The sequence below is a fragment of the Fistularia commersonii genome, chromosome 2, assembly GCF_037954325.1.
Source record: "Fistularia commersonii isolate RoL2024-O1a breed Wild chromosome 2, RoL_Fcom_v1.0, whole genome shotgun sequence".
NCBI lineage: Eukaryota > Metazoa > Chordata > Actinopteri > Syngnathiformes > Fistulariidae > Fistularia > Fistularia commersonii.
The window spans coordinates 19,565,916-19,587,629 of NC_141285.1; the positions used below are offsets into that span (position 1 = coordinate 19,565,916).

At 40.8% G+C, this 21,714-nt stretch overlaps 2 protein-coding genes across 7 annotated transcripts in view; one reads left to right on the forward strand and one right to left on the reverse strand.

The window, feature by feature from the left end:
- On the forward strand, window positions 1–21,356 carry LOC147236656 (protein FAM13A-like). Of its 5 annotated transcripts, XM_086171852.1 has the most exons (21): window positions 1–146; window positions 1,032–1,233; window positions 1,359–1,568; window positions 2,102–2,282; window positions 4,270–4,420; window positions 4,764–4,864; window positions 9,298–9,522; window positions 9,666–9,738; window positions 10,068–10,156; window positions 11,502–11,559; window positions 12,648–12,722; window positions 14,080–14,281; window positions 15,029–15,278; window positions 15,768–15,900; window positions 16,256–16,337; window positions 16,430–16,665; window positions 16,810–16,893; window positions 17,031–17,135; window positions 17,835–18,073; window positions 18,360–18,461; window positions 18,986–21,356. In XM_086171852.1, exons 1-21 carry the CDS (start codon window positions 117–119, stop codon window positions 19,110–19,112), a joined length of 2,955 nt encoding a protein of 984 aa, XP_086027978.1. In that variant the 5' UTR covers window positions 1–116; the 3' UTR covers window positions 19,113–21,356. The 5 variants fall into 5 exon arrangements, with proteins under 5 accessions (XP_086027978.1, XP_086027979.1, XP_086027982.1 ...); XM_086171853.1 differs by lacking the exon at window positions 12,648–12,722; XM_086171856.1 differs by lacking the exons at window positions 1–146; window positions 1,032–1,233; window positions 1,359–1,568; ... (1 more) ...; window positions 4,270–4,420; window positions 4,764–4,864 and adding an exon at window positions 8,122–8,630.
- phyhiplb (phytanoyl-CoA 2-hydroxylase interacting protein-like b) overlaps window positions 18,501–21,714 on the reverse strand; it is a 21,077-nt gene continuing 17,863 nt past the window's right edge. For both annotated transcript variants that reach the window (XM_086171858.1, XM_086171859.1), the window contains exon 5: window positions 18,501–21,353. In XM_086171858.1, coding sequence (XP_086027984.1) covers window positions 20,810–21,353 — 544 coding nt within the window. In that variant the 3' untranslated portion in view covers window positions 18,501–20,809. The remainder of the gene's footprint in view (window positions 21,354–21,714) is intronic.

The window sequence follows — 21,714 nt, forward strand, 5'->3', positions numbered from 1 at the left end:
GATTATTCCTCGCCCGTCGTGGGTTCGGGGGGTGTTTCGAAGACGGAGCGGCAGAGAAAACATATCTAAATGGGACACCATGGAAACTAGTCGCTTTCCGCAGAGCTAAAAAGAAGATGGGAGTCAGCTCCTCAATATCACTTTGTGTAAGTTAAGCTGCAGGGCAGCTTACCATCTTATTATTATATCCTGCGGCTTATTGTGAAGGACAGTGTTAGTCAAGTATGAGTTACGTGTGTGTATGCGTGTGAGAGAGATTGGGTATTAGTGTGTGCGCACGATTCAGATACTGTCTTCCGAATCTTTGGCAAATATTGTTTTTTTTTGTATCGACATGTATACTGCCTGGTAGCTATAGCTCTATCTACAGCTGTAGCTAAATCTCCCTCTAGTCATTAACGTGTATCAATTTGTGCTCACTGCTGGATTCCTGCGCAGTCTGTGGCTCATGGATTATTTTTGCAATCGTTTGTTAAAAAAACTGAAATAATTATTCCACCAGTGTTCACCACAGGAGATTGCTGATTTAGGGCATAATATTTTGTGAGCAAATTCAAATGAGCATGCTTGACTTGAAGAATAGAAAGTGATGTTGGTGATGATGATGTGAAATGAATATTATTTGTGCGTCCACATATTTTGGACATGGGAGGAGAGGCATAGTTGCAAAGTTATCAGTGGGTCAGACGTTCAATTCTGGACCACATCAGAGATGGTGCCACTGTGTTATGATGTGTAGGAAAGTGTAAGGGAAGGTGAAAACGAGTTTACAAGTTTACATTTTGTTCCCTACTTGTTCTTGACAAATTATGTAATTTTACTATCTGAGAGATGTTGTTTTCCCGACATAGTATTTGTCAAAGTATATGTTGTAGTGCTCCAGGGTAAATGTCCTCAAATATAATCCTCTAGTTTACAAGGGTCGGCCCCTCTACTTTTCTAAAAATACCAACTTATGTCTTCTGAGACAGGAATAAAGTAATGAAATGACTGAACAGTTGTGATATTGTTGACGAGCTGCTCTTTTCCAGACTGACACGTCTTCAGTACGAATCCTGAGGGCCAGTGCAAAGGTCAGCCCGGAGCCCATCAGCGCTACCTTGGTTTCACAACCCAAAGCAGCCTCTAGGTGCGTGTTTGGGGTTGCCTTGGAAACACTGAGAGACCATGGACAAATGGTCTGTGGAATACCACTTGTTCTAAAAGACATGGTGGAGTTTCTGGATAAGAATGGTAATAACGCAATTCATTCTTTTTTTTTTTAGCTTACACATCTATTTCTTTGGCCTTCTTTCCATTCTTATTGCTTAAACCAATACTCAAACATCACCTCATTCATGCATCCACTCATATCCCAGGTGTGCACCATAGGGGCCTATTTCGTCTTTGTGGCTCAGTGGCTCGGACCAGACAGCTGAGGCAGCGGTGGGACAACGGGGAAAGGGTGAACCTGGAGCATGAGGCCGATGTCCCCACTGTGGCGTCCCTCCTGAAACTCTTCCTTCGAGAACTTCCCAACCCCATAGTTCCAGAGACCCAGCGCAAACAGCTGGTCTTGAGCCTCAAAGGTAGCAGGAAGGATTCAATGAACATTATTTTTAAATTGTATGGTTGTGGATCAGATGTAATTCCCTTGTTCATAACTCTTGGGATTACATACATTTGTAATATTATAATTAGCTCGATTTGTGTATCACAGTATACATCACCGTGTGGTTCAATTTGAGGAACGGAGCAGAAATCCTAAACGGTTGATTAACAAAACAGAAGACAGGACAATGTCATTCCAGGCCGGGGTTGAATTCTCCACAGATATTCTGTTATTAATCTGACATCTCAGCAGGTCCTTGGAATAAGATAAATTCATTAGGTAATGGTTATTGATGCCCTGTGGATCGTTATCATTATCCAAGCGTCTTTATTTCTTACTAAATAAATTTCAACCATTTCTGACCAAACTACAGAGATGTCCATAAGTGCATTCTACAATGAGTGTTTTCACACTCATGTTTTGTGAGCACTCACATTTGAGCCAATGATTGATATCCAACACCGGTTTGTCATTTTAACAAGTGCAGTTTTTTTATGTTTTGCCTTGTAGACTTTGTAGATGAGGCAGAGATGAACAAGTCTCTTGGAGAAAAAATTTGCCACCTCCCAGATGACAACCTCGTTATTCTATCTTACATCATCCACTTCCTGTCCAGAGTGGCTGGTCATAGCCAAATCAACCAAATGCCTGTGGAGAATCTAGCAACTGTCTTCGGGCCTTGTATCTTCCAGTAAGTTGCTGTTATTTATGTATCGTGGTCTTGCTAGTCTTATATCAGCAGTGATATAAGAGTAGTATATCTCAGACTTCTTGGTAACATGAAAATGAAACTGTACCCTAGTATTTACACAAAGCCAAAGTTAAATTAGATGTTTGATATGAGATAGCATAATTGAAATAGCAGCAAAATTATACAAATAGAAAACTTTGAACATAATGGAAATAATTTATTGATTTTTTTTTTTTTGGTGGCTGTGTTGACCACTCCACTGTTCCCTATTTGCACTACTCAACTGAGGTGTAGCTGTGTTTGTCCACTCGAGGAAATGGGTGTGGAATGTATGTGATATTACCTCAACAAAGACAGACCGATATAACGTTATGATTTTGTCAGTTTGCATGTTCCCTCCTGTTTATACAAGTCAGCCGTTACTGTAAACAGGGACCATCTCGAGGGAGGTACATGTAAAATTTAGACCAGTTAACTCCCCTCCAACTGCTCCCAGTCCATTGATGTCAGATCCCATTTTCTCTGGAGATTAACAACGTGTCATTGAAAACGCACATGTCGAGGTCTTAAGTTCAGCATGTGAGGGGAAACAATAAAATGAGAATAGCAAGTGGAAGCAGAGTCAGTTTTGGGGGGATGGAGTTGGAAGCAGAGGTGTGGAAAAATATTGGAGTGGATTCGGTTTACGCGGAAATTCTGAGTTTTGGAATGTCCGGTGTCCTGATTTCACAGGTGCAAGAATAACAGCACAGAGATTGTATTATAAGGGTAAATAAAATAAGGAGCGTGTTAAATAGAGGTCAATGCATCAACTGAGAAATCAACTGTTTATTTGTGAATTTGATATGAAATTACATGTTGTAACAGATATGAAAGCATGCATATGTGACAGCTTTATTGGCGGGGTGCCACCATTACTCATGCATTCCTTACCAAAGTAACATCCTAAACAGCCTGTGCTATGCAATACTTAATATATGCAGGCGGCTCCTGTTATGTCATTCCACCAGATCACCTGCCATATGAACATACCTCTATTAATACTTGAGTTACCGACTTTGAGGTTAACATGTTGAGCATAAACAGTCTGAATAGATGCATTGATTTTATGATATACAATCCACTGTAACCAATGCCAATTTGGAGCTATTTCAACAACAGAGTAGAAATATTAGTTTTATATTTGTTTAGTATCTTGTTTCACTTAAAATGTCAATAGAACATGTTCCATATTCAAACTTCAATAGATTTGATTAAGTTAATGTAAATGTAACTTGTATAATGGACATTTGTATTTTTCTATATCCTTTTGACCAAATTCTGACTAAACAATACAAAGTAATCTCATACAAATATGTCCATCTGACAAAAAATTCTTTACTATTCTGTCAACATTTACTGTACTTCAGTGAATTTTGAAAGTTAAAATTATGATTTTAATGCCATTTGTTTAACTGAGTCTGATAATTGGATCCCCCAGTTTTTTATTGATATATTTTTTTCCTGGAGTCGAATGTTTGAGCGTCACGTTTGAAAAGTAAATTAATCTCTTTTTCAATCATGAGGCCAATTTCTATCATGAAAATATCCGAAGATAATAATAATTTATCCTTTATTAATCCCTTGGGGGGAAATTTGTTCTCTGCAATTAACCCATCATGCACAGGAATGCCATCCACCATCCGGCCGTCATCCATCCCCCATCCACGAGCGCCAGGGGAGTAGTTAGAGGTTCAGTGTCTTGCTCAACAACAGTTCGATACACAAGGAGGAACTGGGAATCGAACCAGGAATGTTCATTTTGTATTGCGCGTTCTGTAATTTATAATGAGGGAGAACAAAAGTATGTATCTGGAAGGGGTTGTAATGAGGCACAGTCCACAGATTTGTTGCTATTTTTAGGTCCCTCCACTAGATGGGACCCTTTAGTAGTATCTGTGATAATAGACTGCTAACCACACCTGATATTTTGTTTGTTTTCCCACAGTGTTCCAACAGGACCCAGGATTTTGGAGGAGCAGAGTGTGTGCAATGCTTTGCTACTCCATATTTTACGGCATCATCGGGATCTCCTTCCCAGCTTGATCGTGTCCCCCTCACCGCCTCCTCCTACTCTCTCCGCTCTGTTACACTTTGAGGTGAACCGTTTTTTTTTTGGCTTTGTTTGGAAAGACACTGTTGTCAACCACCCCATCTATTGCAGAAAAATAATGTAATAATTAGCAATAATGGAATGCCTTCCATTAATATGATATTATTTCCATTTTTCTATTATATTATTCTATTTCTAATGCAATACAAGTGAAAAATGTATGGAATGGAATTACCGATACAGTAGTTAACATTTATGAAATGATAGGTTAATAACTTTTGGTTACCCCCTCTGATAGTATTGACATCTTTTGCAAGGCAAAGTTAAGAGTGTGTGTATGTGTTTGTGTCTCTTGACTGTTGTATTTGTGTCCCAATTGTCTTTTGCAGGACCAACCCTGCAGCAGTCACTTGGAGCAAAGTAGAGGGGAGAGGTTAGAGGTCTCGGGTGCTGTGGACCCTTCAACATGGATAAAATCTCAGCACAACAGGTACTTTTTAATGAACTTGGTGCTTCTTTCTGCTGCTTACACAGGTGTGATTGAGTATACTAAGAATCCATTTTGATGTGTTGTCCTGGGAGACTAATAGGGTCCGATCTTTCTGTCTCTTGTGTATTCTCAGATGTTTGGTATTGATTAGTGAGTTTGATGGTTCTATCACTGGTGATTGCACAGAGAGTGCGGGCCATTTTCTTGAAATGGTTTTGTATTAATAGAGTATCGAATTATATTTATTTGTGTTGTCAAGAGACATTATCTCATTTGTCTTGTGCATCACGAGGCAGGCCTCCTTTGAGGCGGAAAATCCTGTCAAATGACATCATTCCATGGTGTTTTTACTGAATCCTCTAACAGGCTGTGAAATATTTTAGATCTTTTCATCACAGTTTCATTTTAATATGTTAATATGTTGTTTTAATCCTGGAACCAAGAGGAACCAATTTTGTTGATGGCTTTTGGAACAGTATAACAACTGTTGAATCGGTGCCTATTTAAGGTGTCATCCCATCATATTTTGATAAGTCTGTCTTAGGTGTGTCATGTTTTATACGACTATTTGGTATTTGCCTTTTTCCTCTTTTTCCATGTGATCACCTGTCTTTTCATTGGGGCCCCCTGTCTACTGTGTCTTCAAACAACCTGCTCCTGAATGTGTGCTGAGTGTTGTTCAACACAGTATTATTGTAATTTTTATATGACTCCATGTGCAAATTTATGTTCATCTTTATTTTTTCAATCAGATGAAACTCACTTACATTTATTGTTCTAACATGCGATAACGATATTGACAGACAGACCCATCGTCATAAAAAACATATAACCGCTATGTACAATATAGATGCCATATAGAACTAATATAATTATTTTTCTCTTTCCCTGCTTTTCGCGTGTGGTATTTTGAGTTAATGTTGACAGCTGAATTAGTCCTTACTGTTTCCTGTAACGTCCTCGCCTTCAGTTTTTCTTCAGTCTGTCATTTGTTCTGGCAGTTTCAATAAAATTAGATTCTCAGATGTGACATTTTCAATATCATTTTATGTCTGTGCATGAGGTGATGATAGAGGTAAAACAACAGATCGCCAATATCCAAAACAGCAGGTGACAGATTAAATATTGGATTTGACACAGGTGGCAAAATGCATTTGGCTGACAATACCATTCACGGGCGGGGGTACACTCTGTCTCTGTAGTCAACAGCAAAAAATGTTTGCTGCTCGCATAGTCGATTCTCCTTTCGGTCCAGCAACAATTAAAAATAGCATCACAATTTTTTACATTTTTTTTTCTGGAAAAAGCAGAGCAGTGGAACAATGGCAAATTGGTCCCCTGGGACACAGTCTACGTACTGACAGCCATCTGCTCCTGGACACACTTTTTAACACTTAGAACATGGGGGCTAAAGTTCTGTATTCCTTTTCTAAACAGAGAATGAGTGCTGCTAAGGGGATGTTGCACAAACATTGAATTACATTATTATCTTACTCAATCTACAGAAGCCCTGTTAATCCCTCTCCTGAAGCCAACGATAAAATGTTATTTTTATGCGCTAATGTGACCAGAGCTATGTGTCTAGTACCTTCATTTGTGTTTGTAGTGAATGGAAGGCCTGTTTATTGTTGAATTAAATGAACCTTTCTCAATTTAAAGTAAGCCTTTGCTTGTTGCTCTCTTAGTCGTGTGATGAAAGAGCTGTTCCTGAAGTGCGATTCACATGAATAGGTTATTTGTCACTGAACTTAGAGCCTTTCAGTGAAATTTCCTTTGTGAAGGGCACGTGATTCAAGTCAGAATCATTGAGGTCAAGTGTCATGCTGTCCTCACTGTGATTGTACCATCAACCCATGTCAGGGCTTGAAGACAAGATGCAGTCAGACAGGTGCTATGAAATGTTTTTGTCTTTTTGCCTGGTGCCAAGAACCAGTGGCCGCCTGGGCCTTGTCACCGCACAGCGCCAGACACGGGGTTTGATTTATTACACAGCTCTCACTTAATCCAGCTGTGCTTATATTTACACATGCATGACTTATGGCTTGGCTTACTTCAGAATACCCTCTCTTCGCCCCGTTAAAGGCCGTATCTCTGGAACAAGAAAAGTTCAATTTTTAGGAGAATACCACTCATCCATGCATTAGATATCTCGAAAGAACATAATTTCAGTTCATATCTGAAGTACACATCTGAAGTAGATAGTCTTTTGTGTTCTCACGTATTACAAATCTGAGCAGAATCTATCCTTTCTTATTGGTCAATGTCAAAGGCAGGTCTCCATTGCATAGTACTTTAAAAATGTAAAAAAGTTGACAAAAAAATGAGGTCGGGGACACATATCTGCTAAAAAACACCAACACTCGATATAAGTGTTGCTACTTGTTAATGTAGAAAGTGAGTCTTTAATTTAGGATGAGAAAAAATTAAGTGGTATATTTTTTCTTGGACCCAGTTCTGCACTGTTCAAGCACTGTGACATTTTTTGCCTTTTCCAAGTATATTTTCCTTTTTGAGTGCCGTTCCATTTGTTTGTGTTCGGTCTTTCACATAATGTCCGCGGTCTGTATTGATTCTTGGCTAATTATGTTTACACACCATCAGATTCCAATTCCAAAGCGTGTCTGACGAGATGTACAAAGTAATATTTAAAGAAATCCCAAAACAAACCACTGTTGTTCTTTGTAGACTATATTACAGTTCATGACTTAATCATTTTTACTGTTGTTTGAAAAGAGACCCATGAATCTGTGTGTTTTCAGTTTTCATGTGCTGTAATTTACAAAATAGGACCCAACTGTTCTTTGCGCTTTCTTGTCTTTGCTTCTTTGTGTGTGTGTGTGTGTGTGTGTGTGTGTGTGTGTGTGTGTGTGTGTGTGTGTGTGTGTGTGTGTGTGTGTGTGTGTGTGTGTGTGTGTGATTGTGTGGGCCTGTGTAATTGAAGGAGGCGGGTGAGCTCTTGTGCCTCCAGGATGTCACTTTTGTTGTTTGCCACCAAAGTACTCATCATCTGCGCTCAGTGTGTGTGTGTGTGTGTGTGTGTGTGTGTGTGTGTGTGTGTGTGTGTGTGTGTGTGTGTGTGTGTGTGTGTGTGTGTGTGTGTGTGTGTGTGTGTGTGTGTGTGTGTGTGTGTGTGTGTGTGTGTGTGTGTGTGTGTGTGTGTGTGTGTGTGTGTGTGTGTGTGTGTGTGTGTGTGTGTGTGTGTGTGTGTGTGTGTGTGTGTCCCTCTCCATCCTGACAAAGTGCTTCATGCCATCCGTATGTTCGAGTGCTGTGAGTTTAGGTAGTAAAGGATGTTTTCCTGTCTCATCTGCTTCAGCGTCTCTGACAACAGCCATGGGTCCACGGTCCTCTGCGAGTGAGTGAGCGAGCCGAAACCAAAGTAGTAGATGCTTTTTGAGAGTTCAATAATTGATTAAATAGCTCTGAGGTTGTTAGCTTCCAGAATGGAAATAGTCTGGAGTGTGGTTTTAGAATTTCGGGTTGACTTTTGTGTCTTCCATACAGACTGCATATGCTAGTTCTCTGCAGTTGTGTATATCTTTTCTTTTTCATGCACAGGTTGGTTTTTGTTGGCTCTGTTAAGATGAGGGTATGCCCAATGTAGGACAACCTGGGCAAAAGAAAACTGCAATTCATTTTCACAGCGGGGGCTGCAGTCTCACTCTTTGACAAATAACCTCAGAGGCTTTTATTAGTTTCGTGCCGCTGCCGCTCTGACCCATCAGCCGACGGTTTCGGCTCAGAAGTCATACATCGCTTTGAGCAAGTACGTGACCAATGTGCTGTTTTTGGTTCATGTCGCTGCAAATCAGCTGCACTTTGTGTGCTGGGGGCCAGCTTCATAAGACCCCGTTTAAACGCTGCTGATTCATGATCTACAGGATGTTTATTTTCAAAACTACTTGGTTCAGATGCTTGCAGATCTTTCAGTGAGTAAATGCTGGACATTTAACAAACAAAGCCTGAAAAGTCTTGATGTACCATATTTGATGTTTTATACAAGTGTCATTAAATCCATGATCTAATGCAACGGGGCTGAAATCAAGTTGCAATATAGTTCACTTGAGAAACGTAGTCTTGATTCATGGCTGAAATTACAATTTGTAATGACTCCTGGGTTTTATGGTAGATTATATCCAGTGTTTTTGACTCACTCTCATTCTAGTGCAGCAGTGAGTTTCTTCTCTCTGTTACCTTCCAGTCTTTGTCTCTCTCCTGCTTATTTATTATGGGGTCTCACATAAATGTATTTACATTATTACGTATTATCTATTATTATTATCTACTTTGAACTTGATTCGATTTTCTCAGGTCAGTTAATCCGCAATTGATGACGTTGCACAGACGACAGATTCCTTCATACATCCACCTGTACACCTCTCCCCCCCCCACCCCCCAACCCACACACACACACACACACCGTCTGTCTACAGTGCCGACACTCTGCAGCCGGGCTGTGAAGGCAGTTCTGACGTCAGGGCTGACATTCAAAAGCTGATTTCAGAGCATGAGGCTCTGAAGGAGAGCATGGAAAACATGGAGGCAGGCTGTGTGCTCCCCTGCCCCACTGACCCCAGGCCAGAGCAACATCAGGGCCGGACTGCACCATTTCCCGGTGATCAGGAGGAGCCGCAGAAGATGGAATGTACCACACAAAGGTGACAAGCTCTTCTTACCTCCAATATTTGTTATACATATAGCATTTTCATTGACAAAAATTCAACGTGAGCTCAAATGCAAATGCAAGTATCTCTCTTAATCTCTACTTTTACAAGCTACATGTATGAATCTCTATCAACAGGACCCTGTCACAAAACGCCCTTCCGCCATTTATTTCAGTATCAAAGCCCAGAGAGAGGGAGAACAAAGATGAGGTAAAGGACAGAAGGACACCTTCCCTGCCAAGACGATTCATGTCTCCTCTTTTCTCATAACTTGTTCTGCCTGTCTTTGTTTTCGCTCACATGTGTTTGTCGCTTTCTTTGTTCTTGGTTTTTTTTTTCCCAAGAAATTCACAATGACTTTCTGTCTGTTTTCACTTAATGACTCCAACTGTAAATTCCATTCAGTGACAATGTCAGCCTTTCTCTTTAATACATTAATCCGAGGAAGCATAGTTGACCAAAAAAAAAAGTTTATTAAATCTCTTCCTCTGTCGGTACCCAAAAGGTTATTTGATGTGGTTTGAATTTTTTTTTTCCAGACTCCCACTTATGCAGGACACACATCTATTTTAGACTGCTGCATAGCGAACGAATCACAGAGGAGAATCCAAACACAGGCTGAGCTGAGGTGAGAAGAAAAAAGTCCAGTCCTTTTGTTTCACATTGTGTTTCTGTTTAGCTCTCGGTTTTCACTTATGATGTTGGCTTTTGATAAGATATCACAATATGAAAACAGGATGAAAAGTAACAAAGGACTTTTTTTTTCTTCACATTTCACAATGTTTGCTCATTTTGAGAAGGCTCACAATTACCTCCAGTTCAATTTTATTGAGTATTCAAGAATAGATATGATAAGATGAGCTAAGATAGGCTATCAAACCCAGACAATGAAATTCAATTGTCACAGCAGCATTACAGGTTGAAAAATATATACAATAAAACATAAAAGTATGAAAAAAAATGCCTTGGACATTGTGTAGATGTGGGTAGTAAAACTTAAATGGTAAATGGTAATGAGTAATGAGGTTTTCAGTCATCCAGGTGAATTCTTGTCAAAATCTTCTTGTTGTGGCAACTGGACTTGAATTTTTCACTTGAAGATGTTTCTGAACTGGGAAAGGCTCTCCGATGAGGGGAGAAACAACATCAAGGAATTCAAGTCCAGTTGCCACGACAAGAAGATTTTAACAAGGACAGTGAGTAAGATCTCCTGGAGAATATGTATTCATAGAATATGAATAGAAATATTGCACAGATGAGATCGGTCAGTAAAGATGGAAGTAGTGTAGTTGTGCAAAAAATATTTTGGTGTGTCTGTAAGCAGCATCAACAGTGTGCTACATTTAAAAAATGACATCTGTAAATGGAAATGTCTAGACAAAATACATCTGAGATAGTACTGTTTTCTTTCCTCCTTCTGGCCTGTTTGATTTTTTTTGTTTGTTTGCTTACTTGCGTGTTTTTGAGCTCATCCCTTATCCCCGCAGTCAGCTGAGAAGTAGGTTATCAGAGCAATGTGCTGCTCACAGACACATTTTTAATATCATTCCAGTCCAAATAACACTGATTTGCCAAAGGGGCTCACGTGGAACCAAGCAACTAGCTCTGTGAGACTGACCTAGAATGGTGGCTTGCTGAGTCCATGTTTGTCCTGCCACCACTGAGCCACGAGACAGGTCATTACTGTTGTACCCCCGTCAGTATCAACTCCAATAAGCCACAACCTTAATGTCGTGGTCAGACTGCCTCCAACCACTGTGGGTCACCAGAAAAAAAAATAAAATAGAAATGAGCTGGTTTGATATTGATTATGAATCCAGATGAAGCACAATGATCCATATTGACCAAGATTTTATCAGAGGGGAGGCTTAAAAAAATAAATTAATGGTTGTTTCTGTTGTTGCAGAGGTGACACTAGTTCATCAAATCTAATGTTTTCTTATGTTTTTTCTGCAAAATTATTTGTTTTGCAGCCTGCTGTGCTGCATGAAGCATGTGAGCGGTGACAAGATCAGTTCAACCGAACAGCAGGTAAACAAGACATTCTGTTTGAATTGTACCATTGTATCATTTTTTAAGATAAAAAAAAAAGGAGCAGGGAAATTTTCCACGTTCTTTTCTTCTTTTTTGACTCAACTTGTTATTGACAAGGGGATTTTCAGTCAATTTTTTGGTTTGTTGAGCCATAAGAATGTGATTTCCTTTTTTTTTAATGGAATCAGACTGAACTGACTTGAAGATGTCAATCGAGCAATGAAACCATTTTTGAGCAATATTGAAGCTAAGTATTTAATGTTCGATTACACTGATGAAAAGTGGGGTGAAATTGGTCATCACACTGTGACCCAGTAAATGCGTTTTGTAACATTTAGCCCTTAATTCACCAGACCCAGGCAATTATCAAGCTATATTTTGGTTTTTCAAGCAGCATGGTGCTGTCAGTGGTTAGTGTTTTGCTTTCAAAGCAAGAGATCTCTGGTTCAATTCTGACAGGGGAGGGGGGGTTTCTGTGTGGAGTTTCCCAAGTTCTTCCTGTGTCTGTGTGCGTTTCCTCCGGGTTCTCCGGTCTCGTACTGTCCAAAAACATGCAGGAGCTAAATTGGAGCCTCTGAGATGGCCACATGCAAAAATGAGAGAATGAATAGTTGCATGGCTTTGTATGTGGCCCAATGATTGACGGTGACTGGTGGCACACACTTTGGGCAGGCTTCAGCAACCCCTGCGGCCATGAGTACAGGATAAGCGCTATAGATAAATGAATGAATAAATGAATGAATATTGATTTTTTTTTTTTTTTTAATCAATTCTGCAATTTAAAGAATTTTGACAATATTTACTTGGCTTCATGAATAAATCAGTGCCACGTTAGCGTTCTAACATTTTAAACCAAAAACCAATCACAATTTGCCAAATGAAGTCATATTTTGGATAAGTAATGTTCCTGAGGTTTCTTTAAAAGTATTTAATCAACCTATAATGGAAAATGATTGGCAGTTTAGCCATATATAGATATGCATACATATTTTATTCTGCATATGGACTCCACCCAGTGTGTGTGGGTCTCAGTGAGTCAACCGTAGCATTGCGACTATATTGGTTTATGTCATGTGTGTCTTCAGGCTAGAGGTCGAGATAGACATTGTGGCTTTCCTAACAGGCACAATGATTACATAGCCACTAACAGGAGCCATGACGTAAGTTACCCATTGCTGCAGTCTTTGTAGATACACAAATGAACACTTTCTAATTAAGATAAGGGTATCTATGACAACAGTGCTACTGATACCTACTGTGACTGAGTGTGTTTTTTTTCTGCATGCTTATGTACCATAACCATCCCCAACCCCCAAGTGTTTTTCTGGGTGTGTGTTTGCATGACTGTGGGTGTTTTGCCTCAGCTATAAAAGTCTCAGAGCTTCCCCGCCTCTCTGTCCTTCCACCTTCACTGTGACGCACAAAGCCGCGTTTTTTTTATGAATGAACAGCTAAGGGGTGGGAGAAAGAACTACCCCAGCTGCTGTTGCTGCTGCTGCTGCTGCTGCTGATGAGGATGATGCAGAGGATGATGTCAGAGGCTAAATGACCCAACAAACTGCCCCGAAACCAAACCGCTTCATTTTTCAACCTCCCAGGCAGAGATTATTTTAATTCAGATGGATCAAAATGAGTCTTTTATGAACAAGATTCTTGCAATGTCTTACATGCTCAGCCGCTTACGTACACACGTAGGCATACGGCTACGTGACTTCCCCTGAGCGCCATCAAATGGTCTCCGTGGCTAGGTCTGACAACGTTGCCATGGAAACACCTCATCACGTACAGTATCTCACTCCTCCTCCTCTCCTTCTCGCAAACACCCACACCCGCACACCCCTTCTTCCTCGCATGATGAATAATCCATGTGGAGCCAGTTCAGCAGCAGAAGTGCAAGGAATGTCGAGGAGGAGGAGAGCCATGTGGAATAGGGGATTCTCCTCGGGGAAAAGCTATTATCTTATAAATCAGACGAACCGGGAATCTAGGGGATCCAACTGATGGAATTACTCTATGTCATTCATCAGAATCCTCTGCTGGATGCTGACACATTAGGGATCTGACTCACTGGCTGGCAAAAATCAGTGGGATTCGTGCGTAGCTGCTGGATCGCTAGGGTGGCTGAGGAGCTTTGAGACCTTGCGGAGGATAGACCTGTCCGAAAATACACACCACCTCCGATCTGTGCCTGCTGATTTTTTTTTATCTGCTTTTATCATTGACAAACCACCCCCCTTAAAATCAAAGCTTTTTTGAGATCTGTATCCGCTTTGACTCACACCTTTTTCAGGAAGCATCCACTCATCTTACCCTCTCCTGTATTTTGCTAACCCAGCCACGTTTTAAATGCCCGGGTATATATTCTCATAAGAGAGAGGACTTAAGAGGGGTTTTCAGGATTCCTATGCAGCATGTGAAACTCTGAAGAATTCCTCCACGCTATCAGCAACATCCCTCACAGACTTCTCATCGCTGCCCGTCTGCATCTCGGAAGCTATGTTCTGCTTCTGTTTCCAGAGTCCCTCTCTTAAACTACAAGCCCTGGAGGCTGATCTGGGTCCCCAGCCAGCGCCGGCAGATCCCCACGCCCAGGATGATCTACAGGCTCACCGAAAACCCATTTTCAACGAGGAGCCAAGCCTGCACCTGAACCAAAAGCTGTACCTCCACCTGCCACCTCCGGCTCAGGAACAAGACCCAGTCAAGTTATCGCAACCTGGTCAGGCTTATATTAATTAAGTAATAATTAAATTTGTAATTTTGCTTTCAGTTATGTCTTTCCACCTCTTTCCGTCATATGTTCAGAAAATTTTATTTTTTATTGATTATGATTGTAATTATGATTATGATAAACATTTATCTTTGGAGTTTTTAACCCTGTAAATGTCAGTGAAAAGAACATGATTTGAAGACACATAAATTTTTGCATTTGTGGAGAGCATCTGCGGCTTGTTTTTCACAGAACGAACTTTGACGTACATTTTTTTCGTTTAAATCTTCAGTGAGCGCTGATCTTTATTGTTCCCATCATTGGGCGTGTTGTTTCTTTATAAGTTAAAAAATGTGCAAAAGGACATTGGGCTGCATAACTGCTCATGATATAAGCCATCACAATTTTTTTAATGTATTTCATGTTAAAAAACAATGATTCATTGCTTTAACACTAATTTTTTGATATCTTTTTTTTTTTTTTTTCCTTTTTTCCCCTCGTTGACTTTTGTTTGCCTCAGGAAGATGGGTTTAATAATCTCTTATTTCTTTTCCTTTAGTCATCTTGTCTCTTTCCCCTCCTCCAGCACGTCTTCCTTCATCCCATCACCCCTATTTCCCTACCTTCACTTCATCTCCCCTTTCTTCACATCAGTGGGCATTAACTTTGTCGAAGAAAATAACAACTCAACGGAAGCAGGAAATATTTTTATATAACTTTATCTTGATATACTCTGCCTACACTTCTGTCCGACAGAAAGGACCCCGTCCCCTGATTCACCGCAGTCCAGTCTCGTCCTGTCCGCTGCCAGTCTTCCGGAAGAAATTTCACTAGATGACACCATGGCGAGTCCAACAGGCTCCAAAAGCAGCCCGCTCCTCTCCTGCTTTACCACGAGCGATTGCCCCGTTCCGTCGCCGCGCTGTCCCAACCTCAGTGACAGCCTCCGCTATAACCTGGACCCAGACACAGCCCCGTCTCCGCCGTGCTCGCAGCACATTCACATGTAAGCTGGCTTCTGGTTAAGTGTCAGTAGAAATAGTTACACACTTCAATATATTTTTTCGTGAGTTACTGGGACGTCCAAAGTAGTTTGAAAAATAAAAACAGACAGGGCGATGCTAATGCTTTATGTTTCTATGCAGGTATTATTCAAGCAGCGATAAAATAAATCTTAAAACAAAAGAAGAAAATGACAATAAACAGAAAATTGTTTTTCACAATAAGTGGACCGAATTCTCATTACAAACCTTCTGTGTAGGGGAAAAATGTACTTTATGGAATAGACTTTGGATTTACCATAATCAAGGAACTAGGAAATCTTCACGACTGATATTTTCAGAAGCTCATTAAACATAATCAACATTAACCACAATTTACCACAAAAGTTCTTTTTTTTAGCAGTGATGAACTGTCCCTTTAAAGTTTCATTAGTTTCAGTCTTTTGTACCATTTTTCGAAATGGAATAAAATATGCCTTTTTTTTTGTCACCAGGGCTCGCTGCAGTTTTCTTACAGAGCCTGAAGATGGCTCACTGTCCATCTCCATGCTCAACAGACACATCCACGTCTTGAGGAAGAGGATCCGCCGTTTTGAGGAGCGTTTCGAACAGGAGAAGCATTATAAAGTAAGCACTGGCCCAACATCTCCCAAGACCCAATTACTATCTATTGCTTTTGAGTCGTGACTGTGTTGGATGTGGTGTGTAATAATAATAATAATAGCTTTTTCTTGAAAATCGGCTGCGTGACTGTGTGCACGCACGCGGGTGTGTGTGTGTGGGTTGTGGATTGGTGGGTGAGTGGATGTAGACGAAGCGACGCCGCTAACGTCACACTGAATGGAATTGCTCCATCTCCTGGTAGACTAGAACAACAACATTTTGTAACTCAAAGGCTCCTCAGTGTTTGGACGTTGTAGGGCTTAAATTAAAAAAAAAAGTTTTTATGTGGATCAGAGTAAAACGTGTTTTGATTTTTCAGCCAGCCCATAATGACAAGACGGCACATCCAGAGGTGGCAAGACTGATGAAGGAGCTCATCAAGTACCGTAAGCAGCTAAAAGGTGAGATACGATCACATCTGTGCAAAGATAAGTGTATTTACTACTTTTCCACATCACCATTTTTTTCTGAAATGTCACTTTTTACTTTTCAGAGCTCAAGATGAGACAGTCAGAAGAAGGTGGCTTAAAAGGTCAAGGTGGCTCTAAGCCACCAGCAGATGTGTGCATGACCAACGTGGACCAGAAGGAGTTAGTACTAGCAGAGACCGAGCTGCAACAACTGAACAACAACAGCGGCAATCAACCCGATGTGGAGGAGACTGTCAACATTATAACAAACAGACTAAAAGAAAGAAGACGAGAGCTGGGCCTGCCCGAAAGCATTAAGGTTAGCATCGTCAAGTCACTTCTCTGAACTTAAAAAGTTCGAGATGGGATGACAAGCGTGCAAATGACTGATTCTTGATAAACGCAACTAGCGAAAAATGCGTGTGTCTTGACATCAATAAGTAACGTCTTCATTTGTGTACAGGAGATGTCTCACTCCCAGATGACAGTGGAGAAGACAAGTCTGCAGAAGTGTTTGCTCTTCTTTGAGAGTCAGCATGGGAGACCGGTAAAAATCTTTCTTGCTTTGGAAGCACTCCCCCCCCTGCTGTATTTTTGTGTCTAGCACCTCCCAACACGCGAGTCTCAAGTTCTTTGAATCTGTAGATTCCTATTTATATCAGTTGTTTCTTCATGCGTCCCTAGAGTACCCGACAGGAGCGGACCCTGATGAAACCCCTCTATGATCGATATCGCCTCCTCAAGCAGTTGCTACTTTGTTCCTCAGCTACAACGGTCATTACAACCATTGTGAGTAAAAGAACAGTTCTTCATGATCTTAGATCATGCTAAAGTAGCATAACCAGTAAAAAGACTGCTTTATAATTTGCAATCATCCTGCAAGTGTTTGTGATATAATCTTATTTGTTCCTTAGGACAGTTCTTACCATTTGGTTGTTGGTATTAGACTAGTAATAAGGTGTCAAGGACTTACTCTAATTTGAACTTGCTCATCCAGGTAATTATGATAATAATAGGAATTATAAATTGCAAATATTAATCAACGTAAAAATCCCGTATTCCGACATCCCCGTTCGTCCTGCGAGGCCACCTGTACACGCTTTAGTTCCACGCAAAAGTAAATTAAATCAGAGTTGCAAATAAGCGAGCAAGCCCACTTGTCCTGTTGGGGCTTCCAGAGGGAACAAGGCCAGAGAAAGAAAGACATGAGCTCTTAAAAACACTCAACTCCACTTAGAGGGACTTCACTGACAATTGCTTCTTTACAGTGTTTCTATGCTACACTCTAGTGTCCACATGACAGAACTACTGTTGGACGGTTTTGCTCTTCAAGCAAGACAAATATATATATTCAAACTGGCTAAACCACCTGTAAAGAAAAATCCCTGTTTTCCTGAGGCTCATCTTATCTCTTGTTTTGATTGAGAGTTTTACTATTGTGATATGAGATCCCCTCATCTGTGTGCTCGTGTGTGTTTTGTGTAACAGGAAGAGGAAGAGAGCTCTGATGAAGAGCATCCCCATCAGCAAAACCCCAGGTGGCAGCAGCAGCAGCAGCAGCAGCAGCAGTCACAGTGGCTCAAACCTCCCAGATGCATGTCGTCTGAGGCTTCGCTACACCTGCCATCCCTAGAAATGTTTGAAACGCCGCTGGTCTCCCCCTTGGAGGAGGTCAAGGGTCTCCTGCCACCGAGCGTCACGATGGGGACACTACATGAAGCCTCCAGGTGTGTAATATAAATGTATAAATCTAAATGAGCTTTTCCTGGTTGAATAAATGCTAAAAATAAGAAAAATATGTGCCATGACGGATGTTCATTTTTTTCCTTATAACTTACATTCCAATACACCTTTTATTATGGTTCACCTCTACCTCGTTTGTGTTGGAATTTGCTTTTCATCTTCTCCTACGAATATGGTATTGCCTGATAGCAATTCATTTATTATGTAATTGCTTATGAGTCAGTTTAGATATGTATTAATCTTATTTATCTATTTCATTGTCTGATACAGATCTGAGCTGCTGGATCATCTCAGGATGGCTCGACAAGAGAAGCGCAGGCTTCACCAAACACTCCGCGAGTTCGAGGACCATTTCTACGCCCAGACCGGCAGGTGAAAGTGACACACACACAAATGACAGCATCTCAATTATGTGGCTTCCTTGTTTTTTTTTATTTTTCATCTTTTAATAAACTTGGAACATTTGGTTGTTTTTTTTTTTTTTTTAACAATGCATCATGAAAAAAAAAAACAGAACAACGCAAACAGCAAACAAAAAAGAAAAAATAGCATCCACAAAAAAAAAAAAAAAAATTTTAATGGTATGACAGTGTAACGACTTAACATTATTACAGCACAGAGAGCTCGGGAATGACAATGAGACACTTTTCACCGTGAACTGAACACGGCTTTTAAACTGTACATGTTAGTCCTTCAAAGTAAATACAGCCATTTTTCTTTTTTCTTTTTTTTTTTTCCAATACACACTGTACAAAGCTATGTGAATAAGGCAACATAGGGACTATCAACCAGTTAAGGAAGCTGCTGTAGGTTGTTTTGAAACTACATACCTTTTGTTTGCATCTTTTTTTTCCTCCCTTTATTTATCTTTTTTTTTTTTTTTTTACTCTCATCAGGACATGTCAAAAGGAGGACCGTGGGCCAATGGCGGAAGAATACTGCCAGTACAAGAACCTGAAAGCAAAGCTCCGCCTGCTCGAGGCCCTGCTCAGTAAACAACAGGACTCAACCAAGAGGAGTTGAGTTACTCACAGTGGGCGTTTTCATATATTTTTTGTTTGTTTTTTTCTTTTGGAAAAATCAAATTTGAGTTTTTTTACTCCATGCTCAAACATGATGATGCACTTTACATGAGGGGAAACTGAGATGAGCGCCTAAATTAATGCATATTTTCAGTCCCCAAAAGCACTCGGTAACCTAAACCCGATGTAGCAAATATGCTATGTAGCACTAATCCAAAGGGGGACGGGCTGTAACAACTTGATGTTGGTTACAGTTGGGCAAGATAGGATTACTGTCGGTATATTATGGCACTTTTGTTTACTTTCTTTGCTTCCTCACCTAAATATTGTTATTTTTTTGGTTAGCTAAGGTTCATGGTTCAGTGGAGTTTGGGTTTTTGTTTTCTCAAAGTGCTAACTTGGCAAAAAAAAGAAAAAATACGTAAGCTTAAATGCAATCAATGAGACAATCATGTGGTGTTTGTGCACATCCATTTTTGTAGTCCTATATTGTGCTATGATATGCCTTTCGGAAATCCTACGGTTGATCTAATTTGTGACTCGTATTTTCCTGCACACTTTGGAAAATGTACATGAACATCAGCGTCATAGTGCAAGTTATACCGCTGTCTAATTTGTGTTTTATCCCTCCCCCCCATCTTCACCCCAAATGTTGCTTGTATGAAATTAATTTCCCTTAAATGCCGTTGTTGATCAGAGCGTTTGACATTGTGCACTTCTGGTTTATATAATGCTTCTCTCTCTATATATGAATGTATCAATAAAAAATAAATATTTTTTCACATTAATTCTGCTAAACAAAGCTTATCATTCTTCTTTATGCCTTTCCACTAACTTCGACAACATAAAGAGACTTCGGCGGAGAACGTTACAAAGGTAAAGAGGTACTGACAGCTTTCATACTCATGCTGCACAGAACTGCATCATGCTTGTTTTAAAGGTTATTGAGTTAACAAGTTCACACCTGGACCGTACGGGTTTTAAGAGGCCGCTGCTTTTCGAGAGCAGTTTTTAAATGTCAGGTTTTTCAACACCTTTGGTATGAAGACAGATGATGACTTTGCCGCCGCAGCCTAGGAAAATTGTAGTAACTGGTCCGTGCCACGAGGAGGAGGTATAAACTTTATACTGTTGAATTAAAAAAATATTAAAACAAAGGTGAGTAGTTAGAATAAAGTAAGATAAAAAAAAGCTTGTTCACACAGGTAGTGGATACTAGATTAACAGTGTATTTAAACAACAAGGCAATTCATCGTGAAAATATGGGAAAACTGATTAAACAGACAAATAGCGGCCCATACATATTAGTACAATTAAAGGGTTTTCAGAATGCCAGTGTTGACTCGAAAGAAGGGATAGAAAGCATCTGCCGATTTCCCGAATTAAGATTTTTTCACTTGTGATTAATTTAATGAACGTTTCGAGAAATCTTCAAACAAGGAGTGTTGACAGTGTAACACCCACCCCCTTTTTTTTTACCTCCACTCATCTTTGGGAAAGCCTCTCAGGGAGTACGGCGCGGTGTTAGCGATATGTCGGTGTGCATTTGGGAGTCTACTAAATTTGCTGTTTCATGCATGTGTTGGTCTGCTCGATCATCATTAAAAGTGGAGTTCCTGCGTGTTTTAGAGGTCGGTCGCCCCCCAAAACCCACACCCCAGTCCTTCCCTCCCTATCCGACATCCTGTCTTTTTTTTTTTAACGTCCCACGCTGATGTTGCAGGTCTTGCAGCTTGGGTCTTTCTTGGCATTTACCGTGGACAGACTCATCAGCTGGTGCCCGCTGATCTCGGCCACCGTGCCCAGCGCCAGGTCCACGGGCTCCGTGTAGATCACCTCCAGGATCACGTCCTGTGCGTGGTGAAACACCAGCTTGCCGCCGCCCTCCTCGTCCTGCTTGCAGGTGAGAAAGCGGTTGTCGCCGATGTCGAGGGCGGGGAGCCTCTGCTTGCAGAACTCGTCGCCTCTGGAGCCCTTGGGCGCCAGGACCAGGATCACGTAGTGGTAGGCCGTGTACATGCAGTAGAAGTCCCCGAAGTACAGGTTGGTGTCGGGGTTGAAGAGCGTGTCAGCCTGGACCTCGAAGCGGTGGCGGCCGTAAGGAGAGTCCTGCGGGGGTTTGCCGGTGTTGAACTCTGTGTTGCAGCTAAAGAAAATGCCCTCCAGCTTGCCGCTGATGGGCGAGCCGTGGCTGCCGCTGTTGTCCTTCACTGAAGGCACCATCCGGTTCCCCTGTGCCTCCCTGATGGCAAGACAAGAAGGAAAAAGGACCGTTAGAAATCAGCACCTCACGTACCAACACGCACCAGTACTGTTAAAAAAATAATGTCGCTAATGCTCAAATTTTCCACTCCAACTTCATGATATCACAATTATCAGAAAGAAACAACTGATCATATAAAGCAGGGGTAGGTAAACTTTTAGGTCTGGGGCCGCATTGACTTTTAAAATTTGACAGACGGGCTGGGTCACCACAAGATGCATTACATATTAAAAAAAAAAACATTTGTTAACAGTACATATCAGACTCGTCTAACATTTGCTTTGAAAATAAAACCAGCTTGGTTTTGAAGGCTCTGACATTTACTTGCATTTCATGCACA

Excerpts from the sequence above, each read along its gene's own strand:
- LOC147236656 (XM_086171852.1), top strand. The coding sequence starts at position 117 with ATGGGAGTCAGCTCCTCAATATCACTTTGT. Across the intron at positions 2,283-4,269 it reads TTCGGGCCTTGTATCTTCCA|TGTTCCAACAGGACCCAGGA; the intron begins GTAAGTTGCTGT and ends GTTTTCCCACAG. Across the intron at positions 16,338-16,429 it reads GTACCGTAAGCAGCTAAAAG|AGCTCAAGATGAGACAGTCA; the intron begins GTGAGATACGAT and ends TTTACTTTTCAG.